Source organism: Cannabis sativa, chromosome X (genome assembly GCF_029168945.1).
Source record: "Cannabis sativa cultivar Pink pepper isolate KNU-18-1 chromosome X, ASM2916894v1, whole genome shotgun sequence".
NCBI lineage: Eukaryota > Viridiplantae > Streptophyta > Magnoliopsida > Rosales > Cannabaceae > Cannabis > Cannabis sativa.
In genome coordinates, this window is record NC_083610.1 from 81442254 (window position 1) to 81463885 (window position 21632).

At 31.7% G+C, this 21632-nt stretch overlaps 2 protein-coding genes across 5 annotated transcripts; one reads left to right on the forward strand and one right to left on the reverse strand.

Annotated features, from left to right (window-relative positions):
• Window positions 1–10163: 10163 nt before the first annotated feature.
• Window positions 10164–13463, forward strand: LOC115700038 (uncharacterized). Of its 4 annotated transcripts, none has more exons than XM_030627591.2 (4): window positions 10164–10413; window positions 11583–12624; window positions 12888–12924; window positions 13065–13463. In XM_030627591.2, the coding sequence occupies exons 2-3, from the start codon at window positions 11723–11725 to the stop codon at window positions 12922–12924; spliced, it is 939 nt and encodes a 312-aa protein (XP_030483451.1). In that variant the 5' UTR covers window positions 10164–10413; window positions 11583–11722; the 3' UTR covers window positions 13065–13463. The 4 variants fall into 4 exon arrangements, with proteins under 4 accessions (XP_030483451.1, XP_030483455.1, XP_030483459.1 ...); XM_030627595.2 differs by having other exon boundaries at window positions 10165–10413; window positions 13083–13463; XM_030627599.2 differs by having other exon boundaries at window positions 10165–10413; window positions 11583–12621.
• Window positions 13464–19155: 5692 nt separating this feature from the next.
• Window positions 19156–21607, reverse strand: LOC115700054 (cytoplasmic 60S subunit biogenesis factor REI1 homolog 2). The gene is made up of 5 exons (XM_030627609.2): window positions 21250–21607; window positions 20136–20732; window positions 19872–20041; window positions 19547–19756; window positions 19156–19454 (listed from the first exon to the last, which is right to left on the reverse strand). Exons 1-5 carry the CDS (start codon window positions 21352–21354, stop codon window positions 19295–19297), a joined length of 1242 nt encoding a protein of 413 aa, XP_030483469.1. The 5' UTR covers window positions 21355–21607; the 3' UTR covers window positions 19156–19294.
• Window positions 21608–21632: the final 25 nt, after the last annotated feature.

Genomic DNA, 21632 nt, shown 5'->3' on the forward strand with positions numbered 1-21632 from the left:
TATAATCATGGTTATATGTTCAAAAGTTTAATTCCCATAATTTTTCAGTTCACTGGATTTAGACTGACATGATAATCGGCGATAAGGTATACTTACACCTTGAATAAGTGTTATGTCATTTATAGGACACTGGCAAAGTTTACCAGTATCGGGTGTATGGAGTATAAATTAGATTGGACCGCTATTGAACTTGGATAAGATATCATAAACTTACTGTTATATCTTTCTAAGTCAGTATCACTAGTTGATCTTAGGTCTATGGATCTTAATTCTGATATGGTTAAGTTCAACTTAGTTGTATTATTAAAGTTTTTCAAGTTGTTCGTGGAAGCCAACCAAATAGTTCTAGCAGATGTTTACATCTTATGAACATAGTAGTTCAATTGAGTGGGAGCGCTAATCATAGATTTGGAATCAATAGCTTCTATAAGTATTTAGAAGTAAAACAATGATTTTCTTCGAGATTGGCTGAATTAAGATAAATGATTGATGCCTCATTTTAGTAATTCTATTAGTTTACTAAAATATCATTTATAGGTAGCTAAGTGTTTTAAGGATAAAATACATTGAAGGGTAGAACGGTAAATTTGTCCCTATTCAGTGTAGATTATCTATAGAGGATTTTTGATTTAACAATGGATAATCACAACGTATTTATATCTTGGTACATAAGTTAGGGAATTTACTTAGTAAATTCTAGATCTACTTGTTGGAAGCTCGGTTATATAGGCAAATGGTCCCCTCACTAGTTGAGATAATACTGCTTGCAGACTCAGTCAATTGATTTTAATTAAACAATTTTAATTTTAAAATTACGCTATGTCTTATTTATGAATTTTCACTATGGAAGGGCTTATTTGTGAAGAAAATAGGTTTTGGAGTTAATTTGTTAATTAAGAGACTTTGCATGGTCTAATTAATAAATAATATAAATGGCAATTTTATTTGATAATTAATTATAATTATTAAATAACTAGTTTTGGCATTTATATGATTGAATTAGAAAATATGATATTATTGAAAGAAAAATAAGTAGTTGAAATAAAGTGGCAAAATTGTAACTAGAGAATGGTCTTTTAAGTGGCCGACCACTTTAGTGATTTTTTTCCCAATATTTTATTTTTTTTAATCCACATAATTCAACCCTAAGCCCTAGTTGAAACACTATAAAAGGAACATGATGCTTTCATCTCATCCAACTCTTTTAACCTGATGAGAGACACCTTCTATAGTGATTTGAACCCTCTTTCATTGTTCTTCATCCAGTTCACCCTTACTGATAGAGTGTCATGCCCACACATAGCAAGTCAAGTACTCAATCATAGTGCGAAAGACGATGGTAACCAACCCGAAGGAGAGAAAGAGATCCAGGCTCAGATCTTGATAATACTCTACGACAGAAAGGAATAAGGGTCCAATGTAAAATTTTCTAAACTCTTATGTGTTTAATGTCATTATTTTAGAGATATTCATATTTAGGATGTTAATCAACATACTTGTTAGTAAATCTAGATCCTGGTAAAATATTCCCAACATTAACAACCAAGAACCTGCTACTAGAACTAGTGTTGAGCCAGAGCAAGGACAAGAGCGAGAACAACTATAACAAAAGACAAAACAAGAACCAATATGGAAGCTACAAGTGGATGGGTCATCTATCGAGCAACTCTTTTGTGCAGGAATTACCCTAATCACACCAAGGAGACAACAAAGGCACGGAACTATAAAATTTGGGTTTCCAGCCTCGAATAATGAAGCAGATTATGAAGCACTCATTGTTGAACTAAAATTCACTCGAGAGATACCCGCTGAATACTTAGACATTTATAGTGATTCATAATTGGTCGTCAATCGTGTTTTGGGAGAATATATGGCTTGAGGGAAAAAATGTCAGCTTACCTCAGCAAGATTAAAGATCTATTAGCATAATTCAAGGGGTGCACAATAAAGCAAATCCCAAAGGAAGAAAATGCAATTGCAGACGCTTTGGCTCGACTAGGGTTGTAGCGTCCCCGCTTCAAGCCTCCATTGGGCCCTTACGCCCACAGACTAATGGCTCTTATACACGAGTACGCCACTCTAGTTGCTTCCTGGATTGATCACTCACACGCATCCTGGGAAAACTTCCCAGGAGGTCACCCATCCTTGAAATTGCTCCAAGTCAAGCACGCTTAACTGTGAAGTTCTTTCGTGATGGGCTACCGAAAAACAAGATGCACCTTGTTGATATAGGTAGTACCAATCAATCCATTTAAGCCCTCTTTAACTGTGTAGTCCCATACCTACACAGTCTCCGAATCATCCCACTTGACCTTCCCCAGGCGGTGTGGGATTGCACAGCTTACCCGATATTTCCCCTTACGGATCACGGGACTACTGACTGTCACAATCACCCCCCTTACGGGGTCCGACGTTCTCGTCGACCACACTTCCGGCTGGGTCAAGGCTCTGATACCATTTGTAGCGTCCCTGCTTCAAGCCTCCATTGGGCCCTTACGCCCACAGACTAATGGCTCTTATACACGAGTACGCCACTCTGGTTGCTTCCTGGATTGATGACTGACCCTACAGACCAACACAAGTGTTTCTAGCGTGCTTTGTCCTCACTCACACGCATCCTGGGAAAACTTCTCAGGAGGTCACCCATCCTTGAAATTGCTCCAAGTCAAGCACGCTTAACTGTGGAATTCTTTCGTGATGGACTACCGAAAAACAAGATGCACCTTGTTGATATAGGTAGTACCAATCAATCCATTTAAGCCCTCTTTAACCGTGTAGTCCCATACCTACACAGTCTCCGAATCATCCCACTTGACCTTCCCCAGGAGGTGTGGGATTGCACAGCTTACCCGATATTTCCCCTTACGGATCACGGGACTACTGACTGTCACAAGGGAGTTGTGCAATAGTTGACAAGGCAAACCTAGTCCCCGTTGAGTACCATGGAGAGCCTAGCATTGCTTGCCCTGATGGCATCAACATGCTAGACAATACTCTACTTGGATGACCCCAATCGCAACTTACCTCGAATCAAGAACATTACCAAGTGATATAGATTACAAATTTTATATTCAAATTTTTATGTTACAATATATATGTGTTTGACACATTATATCTCATAATATAACTTCTAAATATTTATATTACTTTTATAATAATACATTTGTGACAATATAATCTATCAATTATATTATCAAATAATATAACAATAAATACAACATCATAAAGTTAAATTTGAAAAGTAAATAGCTAAAATAAATATACAAAATATTAATAATTCAAGATTAATATATAGTAATATTTTATGAGAATAATAATTCATAAATTAAAATAACTATAGAGATGAGGTAAAAGAGAAAAATAAATGTGGACGTAGATAAAATCTAGTGATTCCACATCTCTCCTCAGAAAGAGGATATCCCAATTTTGAATACTCCATCCACCAATGTCAAAAAAAAAAATGATATATTATTATTATTATTTATTCAAATAATATTAAACTATTCAAAATAAGTAAAAAAGAAAAGCAAAAAATGGGATATTATTTTAGGGAAATTTGAATATCTATGCATTAATTGGGGGATAATTTTTTCCCTAATTGAATACATATGAAAATTGAAAATATGTGATAATTTTATCTAAAACCCAATACTACCCCTCTCATAACTCAACCCCATCTCTCTCTTCGTCTATCTCTCTCTCTCAACCGACCGAACCACAACCCCCAATCTCCCTCACCACCGCCCAAAACGCCGGCCCCTCACCACCATCCACAACACCGTAAACACAAACCAACACACAAAGACCACCGGAGAAGAAGAAGGTCCGATGCCGCGCACAAAGACCATTTTTTTTGGGTTTTTATGCCTCGCACAGAGATTGGGCTATTTCGAATCTGGGGAAGAAGAGGGTCTGATGGTCCGACTGTGTGGGTCCGATGGGTCCTGATGCATGGGTCCGATGGGCATTTTTTTTTGGGGTTTTCAAGTCGGGTCCGATGGGCCCAATGTCGTCCGATGGGTCCCGATGCATGGGTCCGATGGGCATTTTTTTTGGGGGTTTTGAAGTCGGGTCCGATGGACTCAATGCCCGTCCAATGGGGTCCGATGGGCCCATCGGACCCGACCATAAAACCCCAAAAAAATTTGTCTTCGTGCGCGGCATCGGACCTTCTTCTTCTCTGGTGGTCTTTGTGTGTCGGTGCGTGTTTACGGTATTGTGGACGGTTGTTACGAAAATTCTGTTTATTACGCAAGTGTACGTATCAAGTAGTATCTCACGCAAGTGAGGTCGAACCACAGGGAATTGGATTAAGTACTACTAAACTATACTTATGATTCTATTTGGTAAAATAATAAGTTTGCAATTTTAAAAGTAAATAACTCAGAAATTAAAGAGAAAATAAACGAAGATTAATCAAGATGAGAGATTAGGGAGGTGACTCCTGTTCATAAGTTACCTATGTTAATACCTAATTGCTATCCTTATCTCAATGTGAAAGACAGATTATAAATTAACCTAACTCTTTTCAGATCTTTTAGGTTCTAAATAATATGTTCTCTAATTAACTTCTTAACTAGATCAACACAAAATCAGCATTAAGCAATAATCTATTAGTCACTAAGGCTATGTAAATACTTTCGTTTTACATCAAAACCTAAACTATCCAAATTTTAGCATTCCCAATTCTCACTTTTCAGATTTCGAATTAGGATCATAGAACATGTAAAAGGTGATCAAGCTTGCACATGAAATTAAACACAAATAAAGATAGTATTCACACATAAGATGAAGGAATGGCAATTATTTATTAACTAGGCATAAACTTAAACAACAATCATCATCCTCCCTTATTGGAAAATTTAGTTCATAATAACTCTAAAAACATCCATGATTAATTCAGAAATAAAAACAAACATAAAGAAGAATAAAAAGGGTAAAAGAAAGAAACTAGAAGGTGGTATCGCTCCGGGTCTTCAAGATAGCTTCCTCTCCACTTGCCTCCACTATTAGGTCTGTTTTTGCTTAGTTCTGACCTTCAATGTCGTATTCCTTATATAGGGATGAGTGGTGAGCCTCCAATTGAGTGAAAAATCAAAATTAGGTCAAATCTGCGATTTCCGTACCTAGTCGCGACTAGCATTTAAGCTGGTCGCGACTACAGGCAAAACTCGAAAAACCGAGTTTCTGCCAAACTCACGAAGTCGCGACCAGGGTCGCGACCAGGAAAAAGGGTCGCGACCTGACTCTCTGGATGTCGCGACTACTGATGCTTCTGGAACCGAATTTTCCAATTTTTTCCAAGTTTGTCCCAGTTTTTCGCCATTTGACTGAATTCAAACTTTAACACCCCGGGAACCTGAAATAATGAAAATCAAGCGTAAAACTGCTCCAAAAGACACCAATAGAAGAGATAATGCTAACTTTAAAGACCCGAAATATAGGTTAATTATAACCTAACAACGGTGGTGAGGGGCCGGCATTTTGGGCGGTGGTGAGGGGTCGGCGCTTTGGGCGGTGGTGAGGGGGATTGTGGGTTGTGGTTCGGTCGGTTGAGTTGAGAGAGAGAGAGAGATAGACGAAGAGAGAGATGGGGAAGAGAGAGAGAGAGATGAGGTTGAGTTATGAGAGGGGTGGTATTGAGTTTTAGATAAAATTGTCACATATTTTCAATTTTCATATGTATTCAATTAGGGAAAAAATTATCCCCCAATTAATGCATAGATATTCAAATTTTCCATTATTTTATTAGTAATAGGGTAGAAGATTAGACGATATTTTCCCTTAAAAGGCATATAGAGAGGATATATTTCATATCATTGTTTTATTATTATTTATTTATTTGTAATAGATAATATTATATGGACACGATTTTGTCCCGTGATGTTCTTTCACGGAATATATTCCGTGATGTACGACAGCCGTTAGATGGATGAGTTATTTGATCTGAGGGCTGAGGTTAATCTAAGGATAATTAGGGTTAAAAAATAGTAATGCACCCTGAGACCCATCTAATGTACTTTGAGACTTATTTAATGTACCATAGAATACATTCCGTAAAAGTACATCACGAGATAAAATCGTGTCCCTAATATTATATCACCATAGTTTAATTTTAGAGCTTTGATGATTTCAATACTACACTAAGTTTAGTTTGCAACATAATAATTTGGACTTCCTTTAAGAAGAAATACAACGTATATACAGTGGCTTTGACTTTTAGGAAAGACATTTAAGTGTAAAACTGCAAGTTTGCACGTCATGATTAATTTCGTTAAGCCACTTATTTATAATTATTTTTTTATTTTAAGATTTTTTTTTTTTCGTAAAGTTAGGTTTTATTAACTTACATTGGGATGTATAATATAGTGTATAAACTTTTTACAACGTAATTAATATAATTTCATTATATTTTAATTAGTGGACGGTGTTATATTAAATCAATGTAAATTATATATTATAAATGGCAACACATGTTATTTTACTCTAAAGTTGTTGTTGTTCTATTATTTTATGCAATGAGAAATACTTTTTAGACATTTTTAATGTTAAAAAGAAAAAACTAATTATTTAAGCTTAACTTTTATATACAATACATCATTATAATTTCCAAATCAATTATAATTATTTTATTATTATTATTTGTTAGACATTATGATATTCTTATTTCTAATTCGTTTAAAAAGAATTTATTACACATATATATGTAGAGGTGTTCACAAAGTATCCGATCCAATCCAATCCGCACGATCCAATCCAATCCAATCCGCAAAATGCGGATATCCGCACTTGTGCAGATTGGATTGGATTGAAAAATCCAAAATCCGCACTTGTGCGGATTGGATGTTGTTTGACCTCAAAAAGTAACCGATCCAATCCGATCCGCACTTAATTATATATATTTTTAAAAAATTATAATATATAATATATATTAATCAAAACAAGACACAAACTTCTAATTTCTTAATCTTTTTTAGTAATATATTGAGTTGGTACATTTTATTTATTTTATAAAAAAAAACACAAGAAAAATAATTCTTATTCACATAGACACATACACATAAATTTAAATATATGTATACTAGCTTATTTATTTTAGTAAGAGATACATATATATTTTAGTGTAAATCTAAAGATAAGTACATATATATTGATATATAAATATATATATATGTATATTGGTTTGATTTGTATATAAATAGAGATAGAAATAGATTATTATTGGAGATTAAGAAACAATAGTCTTTTTTTAATTTTTTTCTATGAAATATTAAATAATTTATTATTAAAAAAATAACCGATCCAAAATAACCGATCCAATCCGCACTATTGCGGATTGGATTGGATTGAATTTAAACTCTTATGCGGATCGGATTGGATCCAAAATATGAAATCCGCACTTAGTGCGGATTGGATGTTGTTTGACCAAAAAAGTGCGGATTGGATCGGATGAACACCCCTATATATATATGTAATTAATTGCAAACATGGCATGTAGAACAAGTGTCTCTCGTTTAATAAAAGTCATTACATTATATAAAAAAAAGTGGCTGACTATTTATATAGTCACTTGGCTGGTGTGCCTTTATTTAAGATTTTTTATTTTATTTTTTACAAATTCAAAACAATTAATTTCATACACCACTTTTGATAATTATGCATATTTATTTTATTTGTATGGCAAATAAAAAAAAAAGGAGATTTTTTGAATATGGAGAAAGAGTCAAAGAAAGTGAAATTTTGATATAATATTGGTAAGGGTTTTTTTTATAAATATGGCTTTTTTGTAAGTGGTTTAGAAATATATGGAGAAATAAAGAAATTTTATAAAATCTGGAAAAATGAATAAAAAATTTAAAATATGGAAATAACTAATTAATATATATAATATCTCTCAACTAATGATTTGGCAAGTAGAAAACCCCTATTTTTTTCATTGTTTTCCTTAAGCCAAGATTTTCTCCTTTGTTTTTTTTTTTTTTCTTAGCAACAATCAAATTCTTTTTTATTGAAAAAATTAGTAATAGTCTAATTTATTGTTTGACACCCTATAACAAATTTCTAAAGTTTTTTATAACTTTTAATATTCTACACAAATATTTATGAAGTTTTGTCATTGATCTTAACTTTTTTTTTTTTTTTAAATTTGGATTTTAAGTTTGCTAGTGCCACACATAATGAAATAACCTATATATTTAGCTATTTACCCTAATTAATATGAAAAAAAAATAGAATGTTAATTTTCAATATATTAAAAAAAAAAAAAGTAACCTAGTAGTCATATAAGTGATACTTTTTAAGACCATATAGTTAATTTGGAACCTTAAAAAAAGCAATAACAAAAAAAAATCATAGTAAAAAAAAAGTAAAAAAAAAAAAATATCCTGATACTTTTTGGACACTATAGAAGTAACTGTAAAAGTAACTTGGAACAATTAATAAAGATAATGATAAAAGGAACCTACTTATTTTAACATTATTAAAGTAACCTAAATAATTACATGCATAACAAATAGTAACCTAGTACTTTTAAATGCCATAAAAATTAACATATGCTAGAGATAACATCACAAAGTAACCCGATATATTTTTAATACCACTACCATTACACAAGTAGTTTATTGGCAATATAAAAAAGTAACATAATATTTTTTAAACGCCACTACTATTACAAAGTAACTCGATGATTCTAAAGTAACCTGGTACCTAGAATATTGAATTTAGTTGTGTGCTACATGTTGACTGATTTTAATGCAAACATAACATTTTTTTTTTTCCTTTTTGTCTTTTATTATATTTTTGAAAGTAACTTGGTACTTGAAATATTAAATTTTCTTGTTATTCTATATTTCTTTTACACATGTAACCTATTAATAACATCAAAAAGTAAACTGATATTTTCTAAAGTAACTTGGTACCTGGAATATTGAATTTTGTTAGTAACATAATTTTCCATCTTTTGTCTTTTATTTTGCTTTCTAGAGTAATTTGGTACCTAAAATATGAAATTTTGTTGATGTGCTACATTTTTTACACATATGTAACCTATTCGCAACCTCAAAAAGTAACCCAATATTTTTTAAAATAATTCAATACCTGAAATATTAAATTTGGTTGATGTGTTATATTTCTTACACATGTAACCTATTGACAAATCAAAAGTAACCTGATGTTTGCTAAAGTAACCTGGAACCTTAAATATTAAATTAGGTTTAATGTGTTATATTTTGACTGATTTTAATGCAAAAGTAACATGTTTTTTTGTTTTTGTCTTTTTGTCTTTTATCCTGCTTTCTAAAGTAACTTGGTACCTAAGAATTTAAATAAAATATCATTGCATTCCTTTATAAAATATAATATCAAAATGTTAATTTATATTCAAATAAATAAAAAAAAATACTTTGTAATAATTAAGTCAAAAATAAAATAAACCTTCTACGTATATTAATAAATAGATTTCTTTAAAGAAAAAATAAAATAGAAATTTAAGCTAAGAAAGAATGATTATGTAGAGTTAAAATAAATAAAATAATTATAATATAAAAGTAATATAAATGTATATATATATTAATGATTTGCTTTAAAAAATATTAGAAATCTCTAAACATAGGTTAATAAAATGAAAATGTGGCTTTATTTAATAAAAACTTAAAAATATGGAAATCTTTTTCCATACAACTAACTTAAATTGTAAAAAAGCCATAAGTTAAGTAAATCTCTAATTTTTCCATATTTATGAAATTTAAGAAAAAAATGCCATATTCTACGTAATTTCCTCTATTGGTAATATCAATACTTTTACCCACAAGAGATTTAATGGTAATATTAATCTTTTTGTATTAGTTTTTCATATTTACAAAATAATTTTTCTCCATTTCAAAAAAAAAAAATTAGATTCCGAAAACAGAAAAAATAAAATCGGTTAATGACTGTTTCCAAAAATCCCTTTTATTTCTGAACTGCAGTTAGTTTTTCATTTCATTTTTCACTAATTAAAAATAAAAAAGAGTAATTTTTTATTTTATTTTTATGAAATCGAGAAAACATTTAATTAACCCTGTACGGACCAAATTACCAAACTAGATGAGAAGGTTTTACAGGTGAAGGTTGGTCAACGAGGAAGGGTATATTAGTCATTTCGTATTAAGTCTTTTGTTTTGTTTTTAATTTTTGGAAAAAAGAAAAAGGGAACCGAAGAAGAAAAAGATAAGGGACCCCGGGACCCTACCTACTCTCTGAGAGTCTTCAGAGAAAAAACTGACCTCTTCAGGCGCACACAATCAAACCAAACATAATACCCATAAGAACTTCCCTAATTTCTTCTCTTCTAATCATTCAAACCATCTTTTCCTCTTCAATCTTCTGGGATTCTTTTTCTATTGCAGGTTATACATAAATATACGTTTATGTAAGGTGAGACAAAGCTTTCTTTTTCTTCTGGGTTATTTTTTTTTTTAATTATTATTGTAAAGATGAAATTTATTTGATTTACTGAAATACCCATTTGTTGTTTTTTCACTTTTTATTTGGATTTGTGTTATATGTTTTAGTTGTTTGTATCTAATTTTTATTTTTTTAATGATAACCTATGTTTGTGAATTGATCAATTTGGTTATCAGTTCTTGATTTTGATCACAACCTTTTTCATGAATCGTTTGTTTGTGAGTGAATTTGATCATTTCAGTTTCTCTTATTTTTTGTTTTTATTACGGTTTCTGAAAGCTGACTTTTTTGTTTATATCTTTGATTTTGGATTGATTGACTAGATTTCCATCCAGTGGACCGACCTATGTATTGTTTTTGGGTTTATTGTCTGTCTCCAAAGGAAAAAAGGTTAACTGATTTCATGCTGAAAACTATTGCTCTTGATGAGCAGGCAAAAGATATTAAGATTGCCGGTTATCTTTTGTTTTAGCTGTTTTGGTTGTGTTTGACTCTTCTTTCTATAATTCACTTTAGTCAAAATATGACAATATATGCTGACACCATTTTTGCCTCTGTTGAAAATAAAGCTGTGAAATTTGTGGAAATGGCACATCTAGTAAGGGAAAAAGAGATGTGATTTGTTAAAGAAATTTTAACTAGTATTAAGGCTCTTGAGGTTGGTTGAATGACCAAAATTCTAATCTTAGGGAGAATTTAGGGATCATTCCTCTATAGATATTGTGTTAATTAGAACTAGTTTTGTCTTGATAACCACTTCATTAATTTTGTTATGATATTCAGGGAATGCTTTTAACAAAAGAAATTCAATTAAAGGTTTTCAATTAATTTTAGGAGTACTAGGATCTTTAGAAGCCTTTGTTGTATAAATGGTGGAATTGACTACTAGTTCATTGTTTGAACTTGAAGAATGATGCTATGCACTTCTTCCCTCCCCAAATCTGAATGTTGGATTATTGTTTCCTTCTAATCTAATATGGACTGAGCTAGAGTAGTTTTCGTTTATACTTAACTGGCATCTTGAAATATTCTTTGATTGAACAACATGAGTATCATGCCTTATGTATAATATTTTACCTGTTTATAGTCTACATCTCACTTACACTTAAAAACTTATATTATCTATTTATAACATGCAGCCTTATACGAAAGTGTTCTTTACTGGATCGAGGTATTGCTGTTTCTTCTTGTAACTAGCCGATCGCTTGGCTTGGTGTTTCTGATACATGTGCAAAACACAGGCCATGCTCTTGTCCATCTTATAGAAATTAGACCAGTCATGCCTTTCAACAGTTATAGCACTAGAAGGTTTCAACTGAAAATATCTGACATGGATGAGATTCAGTTGATTACCAACTGGGAAGATGTGATTTGTCCCATATGTTTGGATTTTCCTCACAATGGTGTACTTCTTCATTGCTCATCTTATGAGAAGGGATGCCGTCCTTTTGTTTGTGACACAAACCACTTGCACTCAAATTGTTTAGATCGTTTTAAAAGTGCATATGGGATGTCACCTTCGTCCACAATTGATACAGTTAACGAGGAAAACACTGAGCCTTTGGTTTCAGAGGAAAACTCCAAATCAAGCTGTCCCTTGTGTAGGGGTGATGTTACTGGTTGGATGGTCGTTGATGAGGTCCGTTCATATCTGGATGAGAAAAAGCGTTGCTGTGATGAGGAACGGTGTACTTTTACAGGCACGTACTCAGAACTCCAGAAACATGCTCAAAAGGAGCACCCTCATGCTCGACCGTCAAAAATTGATCCTGCAAGGCAGCTTGACTGGGAAAACTTCCAGCAGTCCTCTGAGATTATTGATGTTTTGAGCACCATTCATTCAGAAGTCCCACGGGGTGTGGTTCTAGGAGACTATGTGATAGAATATGGTGATGATGAAACTGGAGATGAGTTCGAGGACTTCCCCGGGAATAAAGGTAACTGGTGGACCTCCTGTATCTTGTATCAGGTGTTTGATAAGTTCAGGAATTCCAGAAATAAAAGAAGGTCAAGAGTTAGTGATGCAAGAAGAGGTAGTCGCAGATCAAGTTATGATACTTCAAATTCCGACGAGGGTTCTGTGGCATCTGTAGAATTTGCAGAGTACAGGGTAGACGAAACTGACGACGAGTTTGTAAGCTCAAATGCCCCCTCGAGGAGTGGCTCCACTCACCGAAGGTTGTAGTACTTAATCAATTCTGCATTTCTTTTCTTTTCTTTTCTTTCTTTCTTTTGATGTTATGCCTGATCGTGTTGATATCTTTAACTGCATGATCTTAGTTGGCAAAATTAAGGGATTTTGATAATCTGCACTTGTGATTTATTATGTTACTATATGTACTGTACTCCTAATCATTCTAGTATCTCAAGATTGTATATGCCTTATGTCCATGCAACATTTTTACTGAAATAACTCGGGAAATGTTCTCTTTTTGCTATAACAGTTCTCGAAGACATCGTTCCCGCTTCTACGACAATTAGGTATGGATTGCATTATATCTCTTTTTGATTTTGTAGGATTTACTTATTTATAATATGAAATTATATTTAATCCATTTTTTACATTCCTCCTCCTGGCTGGTATTGAACACACTCTACTCATTCTTTATTTAACTTGGCAGTGTTTGAAATTTGAATAGAAGCGAAAGCATGGGGGAATGATAGAAGATGCAAATGGAAGTAAAAAAACACTGGATTTGTTGCTATGGTTTCCTCATATGACATATAAAAAGCTGCATCTGGATCATGACTTGTTAAGTTTTAGTACAATGTCTTATGTCTATCCCCATGGATTTGGAACTTTCAATGACAATCCCATAGTTTGTTATTTTCTTTTATTTTCCGCTTAGTAAATTTTGGTATTGTTCATGGCTGCTGACATCCATTCTCTCATCGATACTTGATTAATCGTTCTTAATCCATCGGTGATAATGGATGATTATGCTGGGTCCTAATCTGTTTGTGATAATGTGATCGAACTCCATGGATGTATAGAAATCAGTTTTAGGCTTTTTTCATTATTTTTTTATCTCGTGATAATTCCTCATTGCTTGCTGCTGATGAAAAATGATATGTGTTTGCTCAATGTCATGTTTTAATGAAAAGCTTTTCTTAAACCATTTTCTTGCACAAGTGATCTTCAAGTCATTTAATTATGGTGCCGTTTGGTAACACTTTTGTTTTCTAATTTTTTAATCACAAAATGACAAAATGAAAGTAAAATTTTTGTTTTTAAAAATTTTGTTTTTGAAAAACAAAAATGCGTTCTGTAATTATTTTTATTTTTCAATTTTAAAAACAGAAAACAAAAGTGTGTTCTGTAAAAATTTTTCATTTTTATTTTTTGATTTTATTTAAGTCGGGTCTAGGTCTGGGGTCGGATTCGGGTTACGGTCAGAGGCCGGGTTCAGCGCCAGGGCCGTGGGGGAGGATTTGGGTTCGGGTCTCGTCGGAGTTTAAAATATTGATTAAGAAAAAAAGTTGTTTAAAAAAATATTGAAAGTGATTTTTTTTGTTTTTAAAATTTTGATTCTCAATTAAAAAATTAAAAAGTAAAAACAGTTTTATAGAACATGTTTTTAAAAAATATTTTCACTTTTCTAATTTTAAAAATAAAAAACTGATTAAAAATATGTTACCAAACAGCATTGTTTATCGAGGCATTTTTCTCTAGTCTTGCGAGACATAAACCTCTAGATGCTTTGAGTAAGAAGAAAAACTTTATAATATTGATTGTGAGAAAATTACAACTAAAGTGTAGAATCAAATCAACTAAAATTTAATTAACAAACAATTAGTAATAACAAGAATAACAAATCACACACAATAAACGAAGATTATAATAGGGATGAACAAAGTCTTATAACCATAAATAATAAAGCAATAAAACAATGAAATCAATAGCAAAATGCATACCTGGTTCGTCCTATAGGGTACAATAGAGTGTTTAATCTCACATTCTAACCTAAGAATCTTCTTCATCTACAGAATATTTTTCATACAAATCACAAACCAAATCTCTTTCTTTTCTCTGTACTTCTCAATCTTTCTCTCTCAAGATTACCTCTCTCAAAACTCTTTTGTTAATCACCTCTCTTCAAAATGATAAGTGTTAGTGGTATTTATAGATTAGGGATATGAATTCCAAAGTCGATGGCTGCAAGTGCTAAGTTGTTAAGTTTGTTACGACATAACAAACTTAACAAACTCCTTGTAACGAAATCTCCACGTCAGCTTAAGTTATAGTGTTCCCAAATGAAGCAAACACTTCCGGGACTATGAATTGAAGCACACGCTGAAGAGTTTCCCATATAGGAATAAAGACAGATGGAGTCGACTATACAGGACTCCCTTCTAGGAGAGAACAGCTAGCCATCGGGAACTCCTTTTCGGAGGATGACTAGCTTTCTTGAAGACTCCTTCCACGTGGATTAGACTTTCGAGAATGCCCTTTTAGATGTCATCTAACTTTCCATAATGAGAACAACTTTTGGAGATCTTTACATTTGGAGGAACTATACCACAATAACAAACAACATATAACTTTTGTTGAAAAAACAACATATTCCTAGTTCCGACTCAAAGGCTGAAGAAGTCATCTCGATCATCATTTAGTAATATTTTCTAAAGAATAAAATGAAATGGCTGGACCATAAGATAATCCTAGTTCGAACTCAAAGGTTGAAGAAATTATCACAATCATCATTTAGTAATATTTTTTAAAGAGTAAAATTGCATGGTTGGACCATAAGATAATCCTAGTTCCAACTCAAAGGTTGAAGAAGTTATGACGATCATCATTTAGTAATATTTTATAAAGAGTAAAATTGTATGGCTGGACCATAAGATAAACTCTGATAAAGGCTGAAGGAATGTCGTATGCCTACCTGATTTGGCTTCTACAATGCATCCCCTAAAAGGTCTACGGATGCACTCTTTATTTATTTCGGCATTTAAGAGAGTTTTTCAATCTAATTTTTTTCGTGGTCGTCTATGTTGTAGCTGTTTAATACATCTTGTAAAATTTTGAGAAATTAAAAAAAAAAATTAACACGTCGAAAATAGAGTTCAAACAGTCTGTTACACGCAGACTCTTTTATTTTACATGAAATAGACTGTTTGAATCCTATTTTCGGCGTCTTAAATTTTTCTAAATTTCTCAAAATTTTGCACAATATCTTAAATAACTAATGAGACTACCATGAAAAAAATTGAACTAAAAAATTCTCCCAAATACTGAAATAGATAAATAGTGCATCGGTAAATTTCTTTTAAGAGTGCATTGTAGAATTTTCTTTTGATGTATTAAAAAGAGAGAAAAAAAAGGATTCAAACTAAATGCGTCTACATCAATAGCAATAGTTGAGGCCTCGCTAGATGTTCTAGCCATAACGCTAGTGTTGTTTAAGGGAAAGGAATTCTCCTGTGATTTTCAATTTCTTTTCCTAGTTTAATGAACTCAGACGTTCTTAAAAAAAAAAAAAAGTTAGGCCTCGCTTCATATACGTTTTTGCACACTTATACTAATTTCTAAAACTTCAATTTCTTTTTTTAATTTAAATTTTGCAATGAAGTGTTAAATTTTATTTATAATATTTTATTTTAGAAAACAATAATTTTTTAATAGGTTTATGATACAATCCAATTGACATTGAATATAATACAAATTTTTAGAACTTCAATTTATTTTTAAATTTAAATTTTGTACTGTGCTAAATTTTATTTATAATTTTTTTATTTTTAGAAAATGAATTTTTTTAAATATGTTTATTATACAATCCAATTCTTTGGCATTAAATATATTTCTAAAACTTCAATTTATTATTTTAATTTAAATTTTGCAATGAAGTGCCAAATTTTATCTATAATTTTTTATTTTAGAAAATAAGAATTTTTTTAATAGGTTTATTATACAATCCAACATTAAACACACAAATAATAATTCTAAGAATGCATATACATACTCTCATAATTTATTATTAAAATGCTGTTTATGTATATATTTTTTATCTTAACTCTTGAATTGGATTAGATTAATATTATGTTAGTATTATATCAACAAATTGTTTAAATAAATAACCAAAATGCAACTGCAAAGGATATTTGTAATGATTTTTACAATTTAGGAGAAATTTTTGCAACAGAAAAAATTTAAGAACAAAACTTTAAAAGGGTTATAATTCAATAGAATAAATCATATTTATTCTTAAAATAACTATCATTTCCAATACTAGCTATAGGCTTCTAGCCAATCAAAAGATTAATCATAAAACTAAATATCATTAGTGAAACAAAATTAGTTATTATTATTAGACATTGCATATTCTCTTCGCCTTCAACCTTGCATATTTTCCATCAAGGCCGGAGTTCAGGAATAAAAATGATTCTTCTGTCTTGTGAATCAAAATTATTTTTTACTTCGCCTCCATCCTCCATATTTTCTATCATGGGTGAATTAGGAATCCTTGTTGAGGGAATAAAATATTTAAAGATAATTATGAGAAAATAGAGCAACTCTTCTTAAAATCTCAAAAAGTGTTGAGTTGTAATCTCGAGTGTTTCGTGGTTTAAAAATATTGAATCTCGTCTTAATCATCACTTTTCAAGACTATTGGAAGTAAACTCCTTGGCTTAAATAGTATATTTAGTTCATGTCGCTATTTCTGAGTCCAAATAAAAATACGTTCGATGGAATAATTTTGAACTCGAATGAAATTCATTTTTATTGAAATAGATTTATATTATATATAATTTTTTTAATAATACTCATATGCAAGAATTTTTAGTTCAAATTTGATTACGTAATTACATAAATACAAGGTTGGAATAACTAAATAAATAAAAACTTACTGTTGCGAAATATTAAATATGTATATTGTTAAAATAAAATTAAGTATTTTAGTGTAGCACCTTTTTAAAACTGATTACATTTTCTGTATTTGTTCGTGTTAAAAATTGTCTTAAAGTTAGTTATATTAAAAAATAATGTTGTTAAAAATTGAGCTCAGGGTCTTATTTTTACTATTTTTGAAAAATATAAGGTCCATTTTGTTATTTAACAAAATAGAGGATCCAATTAGTAACTTTTGCAAAACACATGGTCTAAAATAGTATTTACCCAAAAAAAAAACAAATACTAAATTTCATTTTTTTTTGTTTTTATATTTAAGTAAGGAATGAAAATTGAGGTGAGAGAAAGTTGGTAGAGAGTCGAGGTCTAGGGTTTGGGTAGGGTCTGAGTTTGGGTTCAGGGGCTGCGATGGAGGCTAAATCCGGTGTCGGGGTCTGGGATTCGAGGTTGAGATCTTGGTCAGTCACAGGATCGGAGTCCAAAACTTTAATAAAAGAAAATTCAAATAGACTAAAATAAAGAAATAAAAAATTGTTCAAATAAATTTTATAAGGGATTTTTTTTCAAAAATTTTATTTTTATTTTTAAAACTGAAAAGTAAAAATAATTTTATAGAATATGTTTTTTAAAAATATTTTCAATTTTTTTTTTAAAATAACAAAAAAAATAATTAAAAAAGTATTATCATACACACTTTTATTTTTTATTATTATTATTATTATGCTATTAGGTTGTCTATATTTGATTGAGTGCGGCTATACAAAATTCATTAAAAAAAGTGCTCTCTCTGAGTCTCTCAACAACCATTAGTGACAAAAAAAAAATGAGAGGAAAGATTACCACTACGAAAACACAGCAATTACTACTATCATACAAGCACCTATCATTATTTTTAATAATTGAAATTCAATTGAAAACTTGAAAACCAAAAAGAAAATGCTCACTTAGGGCGTGATGAGTTCATGGATTTCGAATTTTTTTTTTAACCTTCTATATATATATCATATAGAGATTTGGAACAATATTTAACGATAAACCCATTCAAACTTGTTTGTTTAGGGAAAAAAAAAACATGTCTAGCGTTGCTTAATCAAATGGTGCGATGAAAATTTAATTTTTAAGAAGAAAAAACATTATTAACCATGGATTTTAAAATGATTCGCGATGAAATTTGGTGAGGCATTTCGCGAGATTATCAATTTTAGGTCCTTTTTTTAAAAAAAAATTGTTTTGTTTTCTACATTTAGAATATGCAGAATATTATAATTGTTGTGTAGATCAACAAATTTTGATTCTTTTGAGCATGAGTCATTATGAATATTTATTAAATTTTATCGTAAACTATCGTTAAGCATCTATCTACTTACATTCTTCCTTAAAAGTTCAAATTTTCATAACATTATTGTTAAAGTATCGTTTCTTTTGGCCTAAACATCAAGTTTTCATGAGACCTTCGTAGTTGGAATATTTAAAATCTTATAGATAAAATTTTATGATTTCGATTCTCTGTTTTGAAAGCTTATGAATTTTAAAGTTAATATTTTTATCTAAGTTTCTACACATTTAAAACTAATTTTTCAAAAGAGACAATTGATTCTTGGTCAGGAGACAAGTTTCTAATAATCTAAGTTGGGATATTTAAAAATAGGAGTATTTTTTTTTTTTTGATAATGGGAGTATTAGATTGCTTAAAGTCAAATTTCCCTATCTATATTTTGAAACATTATAAAAACTAATCAAAAAAAAAAATAGCAAGAAAGAAGTTGATTGCATTGCAAGAAGTACATAATTGCTTCTTCTTTTTCATTTCATTTTTTTTTTTCCTTTAAAAAACCCAAGGTAAATCAAAAGATTTGCTAAAGTTCTGTCAAAGGCATCTTCCTAACATTAAATAAAACTAGATTTAAATTACTGTCATAATTTTATAAATGATGTCCATAAATAAACAAACTCAATCTCCACAAAATTTCAACAAACCAAAACATGTCGTACAATGATGAACTAATATGTGCAATTCTTAGGAAGATTCCTAATGACATTACTCTTCATTCCCATCTTACTTCGCATGGCCTCAACTCCTGTTCTATTCATTTCCTTCATCACTTTCATCCTCACCATACGTTCTCTTGATTGCACAGTCGCTAGTCCCATGCTCTTGTACCTGAAACTCAACATTCAAGAAATCTTCTATTAGTTTTCGGTTCACACAAGGAAGGCCATAGATAGGCAAGGTAGAAGAAAAAGGAAGCAAACCTTGAGGCCAGAGCGGCTGAGATGGCCTTGTCATGAATTGGTGATGGGCGAGGTTTCTGGCGATAATAACGCAAGAAATCCCGGGAACCAAGTGTTTTGGTTGAAACTCCATTGTTAGATCTCCTTGTTATAAGGAGCTCAGGTCCAGCAAGTTCCACAGCGTTGGTATGACCTGACACAACCATCTGTTTACCATCCTCATCCACATAGCTGTATCAAAAGATAAAAAGAGTATCTTGATTAGATACATTTTTACAAATCACATAAACATAAGATTCCACAGATACATAAGCAGAACCGGAGTTATGAGAAAGGAGGAAAAAACCTGCTGCTGTAATCATAGAACTCTTCTAGCTCAACTTCCTCATCATCACCGCCATCACCATAGTGTACTTTGCAATGGCTTTTCGCAATCATATGCTTCCGAACTGCTTCCAAACTGCTAAAGGGGTGGCATCTATCATTACAGTACAAGCACATGAAATCCCTTCTCACCTGAAAATATAAAAGGAATTAAAGTTAGAGCAAATCCCTATGAAGAGCAACAAAATAATCAGTATAGAAGGAAAGAGCTTTTTTAAGGATGTACCATTAGGCCAAGATAAGTAAGAAAGCCTTTAGGATCCTTCAAGTACTCAACATCAGGAATGAAGAATCCATGATGTTTGTGCATGTGAACAATGCAGCTCTCTAGGTTATCATGCTCTAAATCACACATAAAGCAGCAAGACGGATCCAAGTCATCAAAGTCTTCAACATCATCCTTTTCGTCCATGTCTTCATCAGAAGCATGCTCATCAACATTCAAGCCAGTCAAAGATTTTGCAGCTTCACCAATCAATTCTTCTTCAGGATCAACTTCCTCCCACTCACCTTCACTCTCTTCACTTTCTTCACTTTCTTCATTAGGAGCATCATTCTGCAGAGGAGCCTTATTCACAACACGGCGTGGCAGCGGCTTGATGATCGCCATGTCCTCATCTTGATTATTGACCCCTTGAGAAGCCTTCAGGATGTGATTTCGTGATTTGAGATGCTCAGCGTGAGCCTTGGAACTTCTATACCCTTTGCCACAAAGACCACAGCTGTAGAGCATTGGGGTTTCGCTTAACTTGTTTTTCTCCTGAGCAAGAGCAGCTTGTCTAGCCATAAATAATACTTCTGTAACCCCAGGGACCCCAGCTATCTGATACAGGTTTAGTAGCCATAAACATATAACTAGTTATACAATATTCAAGCCCATAAAAGATGAACGTAAACATAACTATGTAGTTCATTGAGAACACCACATTGAAAAACAACCGAGCAACCACACAGAAAGAAAATTCACTCGACCTTATCTAGTCAAACTAAATGATACAAAAAACCTAGTTTAGTTTATCATACAATCCATAATCTGCTAAAACAAAAGTTACCAAATCAGATGAGCTTAACTAATGGGCAAAAGACAAAACCTTCAACTAAAAAGCTCAAAAGTTTAATCTCTTCAACTTATATTTTGAAGTGAGAACCACCACCATCAATGGTTCCAATAGGTAAAGGGTATGCTTCATATAAATAAATATTGACTAATCGAAAACCCAATTAACAGGAAATCACTGCTGTAAGTAAGAGTATAATTTAAAACCCTAAAAAACAAAATTTGATGAAAATAAAGAAAAGGGTTTTATTGTATGTAGGGAGATGTTTTGGAAAGTACGAACCTTGCGCTTGAGATTGTAACGGTGCCATTCAGACTTGTAATGGAACTTTTGCTCAGAATCGTCGATGAATTCTTTGTTGCAAGCGTTGCAAGCTAACCCCGACATTATCAGCTAAGCTATAAGCTTCTGTCTGTGTTTTCTTCTGAAGATAGTGAAGAAAATAGAGAAACTTGGTGGTATGGATTAGGAAGAAGAAGAAGATTAGTGAAGGAAAAATCAGGTTTTGTAATAACAACGAGACCGACGGCTGGTCGGTGTAAGATTGGACTATTTATATGTAATCCACAAAATGGTTCTGCGCAAGCGCTCGCGTCATAAGTTTTCTTCTTTTTTCGTTTTAAGAAAATTACCTATTTTTTTAATCTTTTTACAAAAATACAATT